General features: G+C 44.2%; 1 protein-coding gene across 1 annotated transcript in view; it reads left to right on the top strand.

Moving 5' to 3' along the window:
• LOC137333612 (gamma-aminobutyric acid receptor subunit alpha-4-like) overlaps positions 1 to 5,020 on the top strand; it is a 54,924-nt gene extending 49,904 nt beyond the window's left edge. The window contains exons 9-10 of the mRNA XM_067997880.1: positions 4,478 to 4,538; positions 4,806 to 5,020. Coding sequence (XP_067853981.1) covers positions 4,478 to 4,538; positions 4,806 to 5,020 — 276 coding nt within the window. The remainder of the gene's footprint in view (positions 1 to 4,477; positions 4,539 to 4,805) is intronic.
• Positions 5,021 to 7,540: the final 2,520 nt, after the last annotated feature.

Here is a 7,540-nt window from a genome sequence, read left to right on the forward strand (position 1 = left end):
TTTCTATATATAGGCTTCAAAGTTCAATTTGTATTTTTTGTAAAATGAATTAAATTACTGAAAGAAGAGACTTTCTCAACTTAATACACTTTTTGAAGTTTATTGAACACAAAACAAAAGCTACAACAAGCACGTAATCATTTTTCCTCTCTCACACACACAGAGACAGACACACACACACAGACACACATACACAGATACACAGCTACACACACACACACAGACACACAGACAAACATGCATACATACACATACACAGACAGACACACAACAGACTCACACACACACACACACACACACACACAGGGGTCGATTTTAATTTTTGAAAGGCTGACCGATGGAGCGTGCCAGCAGTTGGTCATTCTGGCAGCGATGAGGCCAAAGCCATTTTGAGGCCCAGGCTTCATTTAAATATAACCAAATGAGCAGCCCCATGCATTTTGCCAAATTCAGGCGAATATCGGGCAGCCCAGAGGCTACCTAGCTGGCAGTAAGGTAAGTCTGGCAGAGGGTGGTGATCACGGAGGGAGGAGAGCCCAGGGTTGCAGCAGCCCAGATTATTTTTTTGACGGCCTGGTGGAGTACCTCCAACCGGTTCTATCCTAAAATGGCAATGGGAGTCCTATGTATGTCATAGGACCCCGATTTACATGTTAAAAGGGGCCTGAAACTGGCAGGCACTTCAGTCGCCCAGCGGTAGGTTATGTGAAAGTGGCAGCAGGCTGATTGTTGGAGATAATGGGCCCGATATTAGGAGGGGATTGGCAGCGGGGGGGTCCTCCAGCTGACAGCCTAAGATGTGGGTGCGCAGTCCGCCTGCTGCGCAGCTTTCCAGCGTGAAACCTGGAAACCAAGGTAAATGGCTTCAATTTACTTACCCACCGATTTTATTGGGCGTGTTACCCACGCGCCCAGTCGACCCCCCCCGCTGCCAATCCCCTCCTAATATCGGGCCCATTATCTCCAACAATCAGCCTGCTGCCACTTTCACATAACCTACCGCTGGGCGACTGAAGTGCCTGCCAGTTTCAGGCCCCTTTTAACATGTAAATCGGGGTCCTATGACATACATAGGACTCCCATTGCCATTTTAGGATAGAACCGGTTGGAGGTACTCCACCAGGCCGTCAAAAAAATAATCTGGGCTGCTGCAACCCTGGGCTCTCCTCCCTCCGTGATCACCACCCTCTGCCAGACTTACCTTACTGCCAGCTAGGTAGCCTCTGGGCTGCCCGATATTCGCCTGAATTTGGCAAAATGCATGGGGCTGCTCATTTGGTTATATTTAAATGAAGCCTGGGCCTCAAAATGGCTTTGGCCTCATCGCTGCCAGAATGACCAACTGCTGGCACGCTCCATCGGTCAGCCTTTCAAAAATTAAAATCGACCCCTGTGTGTGTGTGTGAGTCTGTTGTGTGTCTGTCTGTGCATGTGTATGTATGCATGTTTGTCTATTTAAAGGGGCAGTCCTCCACTGACTGATGCTGCAGAGAATAGGCAAAATGACAGCATGGAGCAGACCAGGGGGGAAGGCTGCTCCCAGGTTTAATGATGCCTCACTCCAGGTCCTACTGGATGGGGTGAGGAGGAGGAGGAGGGAGATCTTCCACCCGGCGGACAGGAGGAAGTGGCCTGCCTCTGCCACCATGAAGGCCTGGCTCGAGGTGGCAGAGGAGGTCACCAGCACTACCAACATATCACGCACCTGCATACAGTGCAGGAGGCACTTCAATGACCTAACCAGGTCAGCCGAAGTGAGTACTCTTACTCATTCCCCTACACTGCATCTGCCACATCACCGCCCCCACCCCACATCTCCTTCTGCCAACACTACTCTATCACATCACTCCTCACACCCACTGAACCCTCATCCTCATCTTACCTGCACTTCCTCACCTCGCCAGTACTCATCCCGCCACTACCACTCAACCCAATCCTCATACAATCTCATGGCTCTGTCGCATACTCACCCTCTCATGCATCTCTTTCACGGTCAGCCTCACCCAACCTGCCACTACCTGTGCTGCAGCCACAGGGTACGCATTACGTATGGGTAGCAGGAAGTGTAAGGCAAATGTGTCGTGAGCATGAAGGGGATGCACAAGGGTGTTTGAGGGTTTGTCATGGTTTTTACTTATATTTGATTTCGATCAACTCACATTACATATTATATTGTCACCACTACTGCCATGTCTTGGCCATTCTTGACTGGCTTGTGCAATAAGGCCCTTTCATGAGGTTCTCCATGAACACCTTTGATCCTCCCATTGGGTCACCCTACAGTGGGTGTATGTGTAGTTGCATGACTACTTTGTGCAGGTGCCTGTTGCGCAGCACTGTGTTGTGTAGCTCCATGTGGCGGAGGTGGACGGCATGGCTGGCGAGGCTGATGATGTTGCTCGTCCTCTAATGGAGTGATGAATGCAGCTATGGAACCCCCCCCCCCACCCCATCCTGACGGTGTGAGTGTGAGGGTGTCCGCAAAGTAGGTAAATGTGTTTGAACAGCAGAGTTTAGGGTATGATGTAATAATTTTGAGTGCGGAGAAAATGGTGTGGCAGGCAAAACTTTGTCTGAGGTGACAGAGTGCCATGCTGCAATGAATGAGGTATTCCCCCCAACTGTCAAGGAATCCTCTGCATCTCCCAGTGGCTACTGACTGAAACATGTCTGCAACAACAGGGAGTGTTTCCCACAGCACAGGGAAACACGCTGAGGAGGGTCCAAAATCACATCCCTGCTAAAATCTCTTCCCAATGAGGTCTGTCAACGACCTCAAGTACCTCCCTAACTAGCTAAACTTTAATTGCCGGTGGGAGTCCCGCATGTGGGGGCTGTGCGCGCACCAATTCGCGTCACTGGGGAACCCGGAAGTGGGCGGGTTGGAGCCGGGCTCCGGACCCGCTCCGGGATTCCACAATTTTAGAAACCCCCCGCCACGAACGCACCCACTCGGCCATCCTAAAATTGACCCCAATGTGGCGGTAAATCTATTTTGAGACCATTACCGCCCCTTTAGCACCGATTTAGGCAAGTTACAATCAACCACACACACTCATTCACACACACATGGGAGTAATTGCTACCTTCGTTGCCTGGATGGTAACCTGGAAGAGTTTATTCAACTGCCTATTGTAGAATCCACAACATTTTTGCACCATTGATTTCAATAGAATGAAAATTGGACGGGTTCTACAATGGCGGGGAGGATGACCCGTTTCGCCAGGTTACGATTGACAAAGTAAAAAATTATCCCCACGCTCACATAACTCATCTGGTTAAAAAAAAACAATATCAACCATACTTGAATAAAGCTTTTGAAATTTACCTTCTAGATTTTCTTCAAATAATTTTGAAAAACAATTGAGCAGAAACTGCTAGAAGTGAAAGAAAAAAATTCTAACAGTGCAGCTGACCGATTAGTACTTATGCATCCTGGAAAAAATGAAGACAACTATGATAATCAACCTCATAGGGATCAATTATCTTTACTAGGCTGGCCCTCTGTTCCTTGAGGGCATATTTTTAAAAAAATCTCTTTTTGTTCTGGCATCTCTGGGCCTCAGGTGCCCCCTTTCAGAGTGGCATAATGATGCTCCGACTTCTGCCTCCTCAGTGGTATCTTAAAGAAAAACACATTATTGAATACAATTGCTGTGATAGTATGAAGATGGATTTGATGGACCCATGTTCTTTTCCAGCATTGAACATTTCTATGATTTTATGATAGAAATCAGGAGTGGAAACTTTGGCCAATTTCCACCCCTCCAACTGACTGAGATTAGCTAACTCAGCACAGACTGAGGATTGAATCTGAGAAAGTCCTGGTCTGTAACCTTCAGGCACTCACTGAACAAATTTGCAAATAGTTTGCATATATATTTACCATTTAAATCATTCCCTTGTTCTAAATGCCATCAATCCTACCACATTTCCAGTCTAGCATATACGCGGCATATACTTTGTTGATCTGGATTTGGATGCTGAGTATGCAAAAGCAATGTGGGGTGAGTTGCTCTCAAACTTTCCTTTTCTGTGGATAAGCAATTCTGTTGTGCTCAGTCCCTCGATGCTACAGCCACCTGTGGGTTGGATTCTACTTTGTGAAGTATCACTGATGTGAACCAATGATTGCAGGGTAAAATGCATTGGTGCGGATAATCAGATTTACTTCAGGGCACAATGTCACCAAATTCAGTTTTCTCACATCCAATGGAATCACTAGATATTGGAGCAGTTGGTTCACCAGATATGGTAGCTGAAAATCCAGGTTTGAAAGTATTCTGTGATTAAATAGTTCAGCTTTCCCTGATGAACAGCCAGCAATGAAAAAAATTAAGCTGATAGACATTATTGCTGGTTGATTCACAAAATCAATTGCAAGTAATTATTTTTAGCTATTAAATGCAATGTGAATTCTTACTTTCTGCTATTGAAGCAGGTTAAATGATAATGTTCTTTTTCTCTTCTCCTAAAGCACCCTGATTCAAATGGCAATTTAAGGAAGAGAATGAACTTCCTGGCTCAATCAGATACTCTTGGCAGTCAAAGAGATTACTTGGGGAATGATAGCAAGAATGTGGTACCGAGACCATCTATAATCGGCCAGGTACCTCCCTCAATTATCGCACCTCCTTCTTCTGTGCCAAGTCCTAGTACATTTGGTCACACCCATGCATCCCCCACAGTACCTTTGATGAGAAGCACACCACCGCCCCCTCCTTGCACTCCCACAATAGCCTCAATGAGACCCACACCGGTTCACCATCAATGTGGAGCAACACTTGACCAGAACCCACTGCCATCCAAACTATTTGGATCAACTCCGAAGCATTCTTCACCCACCACTGTTGTGTCTGCCTCAGCCCCATCTGCAGCTTCACCTCCAGGTTGTGGAACCAGCAAAATTGACAAATATGCTCGCATACTTTTTCCGGTAACATTTGGTGCATTTAACATGGTCTACTGGGTGGTCTACCTCTCAAAAGACACCATGGAGAAAACAGAAGGTGATTTGTAATTTTGCTGCTACTGAAAAATCTTATTATCTATTAGAACAATTCATAATCCATGAAATAATGCAGGGGTTTCATTAAAGGTTTATTAAATCTGACGTGTACAGACAGCAGAGTTCTCAGTAATGGCTGATTTCAACTGAATAGTGATCACACACACAAAACTACCATAATTTGCTTACTGCTGAGGACAAATTTTCACTGCTGTAATTATCCTCCTACATAGCATAATGATTTGTCTAAGGTTTTAATAAGAAATAGAAAGCACGATATATGAAGATGATCAGCAATGAAAACAAAGAATAAAAACAGACAAACATCTGTATTCAAGAAAAAAACTCAGAAATGCTGGACATACACAGCAGGTCCCCCAGCATTTGAAGGAGAAATGACAAGTTAATGTTACCGGTGGAGACCGGACTCTTTCATCAGAACTGAGATTCTGATATCTGTTTTTATGTCTGCACTCAAGTGATCAGTTAAAGTAAGTTTTCAATTTTGCTCAAATCAATTCAATTCAATTGAAAATCCACTTAACAAAAGATTACATTTTCCGTGGCTGTTCAACACACTTTTAATGTGCGATGGCCTCTTTTCCAGGTTACCCACAAAATAAAAAAGAGAAATAATCTACCTTAAAATGAGTTAGATTTTAGTATTTTTATAGCAACCATTATTTTCAAAATTATATTTTGTTTTAAGATATATTTGGAAACACTAACAAAATTTTAAAAGTGGGTATGTTTCTAATGGTTGGAAAAGTGCCTATAAAGTCTAAATTGAAATATAATAGAGTTAGAATAAGGTTAGGCCAAAACAGTGATGGCAAACGTATGGCAAGCATGTTCACTTCTAGTGGCAGGTAAGAGACACAACCTTCAAGTAAATAAAAACTGACAAAAAACAGAACAGTTAAACTACAAGGGCAAGTCAAAATGTTAATTGCATTCACATTCAACTTAAACCCACGATGCTTCCATGCCGTGATGTCAGGCTGCACTAGAACTTGATCATGTGAAGCTCATATGTTCAATGGCTTGTTTCCTTGATGATATATTTCTGCACAGCTGAATCTGCTTCGCTTTTTGGAATGGGAATGTCAATGACCTGAAAATGGATAGAGGAGGATGGTACAGGGAAAGCCTAGAGCGGGGAGAGACCGAGCCTGGGACAGGGAGAAATAAGGGGAGATTTTTACTCCCTCCAGCAGAAATGGGGTGGTAGCTGAGTTAAAATTGAGGTAGTCGACTTACCACCCCGTTCCCGCTACGCCACCATTATAACTCGGGCCTTCCACTAGATAGCTGAGGGCTCCACCTGAGTCAGGCAAGAGCCTCATTAGTCTATGCAAATCAGGTTCCTATGACATATGATGCAATTTTGAGGGCCTAGTTAGTGGAGTGTGTGCCACAGATATTCCACTCACGAAACGCTTGTGGTGAAGAGGAAGAGGCCTCAAAAAAAAAGTCTAAAACTATTTTTGATGGGCCAGGAGGAGCAGCTAAAATTTCTAGTTCTGCTAGATGTTTGTTCATTTTGTTTGTGTCCTCTGGTTCTGTGATTAAGTTACCTGGGGATATATTTTTCCTGTGTTCATTAAATTTAGAAAAATGTAGGGATGTGTATAAAACAGTATTTGTGCTTTATATTCATGTCAACTTTTCCATTGAAGTTAGCAAAATCAGAAAAACATTGCTCTGTTCAGCAATGTTATCTGTGCCTTTCAGTATATTAAGGACCTTGGTCATGTCCCCTCTCAAGATGGTTCTCTCCAATGAAAACAGGTTCAATTTTGTACTCTTCTCTTCATAACTTCTTAAGTCCCAGAATCATACTTGTTTCCCTTCTATCCGATCTATTAATGCCTTTCCGAATATAGGATGCCAAAACTGCATCCAATTACAAACATGGTGTTACCAAAGAGGCATACAGGGTTAAATAACTTGTTTCTACTTATAGTCCCTTATAATAAGAACATAAGAACATAAGAAATTGGAGCAGGAGTAGGCCAATCGGCCCCTCGAGCCTGCTCCGCCATTCAATAAGATCATGGCTGATCTGATCCCAACCACAAATCTAAAGAACACAAGAAGTCGGAGCAGGACCCGGCCACATAGCCCCTGGGCCCTCTCCGCCACCCACAGGGCATTGACCGATCCGAACTCAGCTTCATGTCCAATTTCCTGCCCGCTCCCCATAACCTCTAATTCCCTTTACTTCTAGGAAACTGTCTATTTCTGTTTTAAATTTATCTAATGATGTAGCTTCCACAGCTTCCTGGGGCAGCAAATTCCACAGACCTACCACCCTCTGAGTGAAGAAGTTTCTCCTCATCTCAGTTTTGAAAGAGCAGCCCCTTATTCTAAGATTATGCCCCCTAGTTCTAGTTTCACCCATCTTTGGGAACATCCTTACTGCATCCACCCGATCAAGACCCTTCACAATCTTATATGTTTCAATAAGATCGCCTCTCATTCTTCTGAACTCCAATGAGTAGAGTCCCAATCTACTCAACCTCTCCTCAT

The sequence above is a fragment of the Heptranchias perlo genome, chromosome 1 (assembly GCF_035084215.1).
Source record: "Heptranchias perlo isolate sHepPer1 chromosome 1, sHepPer1.hap1, whole genome shotgun sequence".
Classification (NCBI taxonomy): Eukaryota; Metazoa; Chordata; class Chondrichthyes; order Hexanchiformes; family Hexanchidae; genus Heptranchias; species Heptranchias perlo.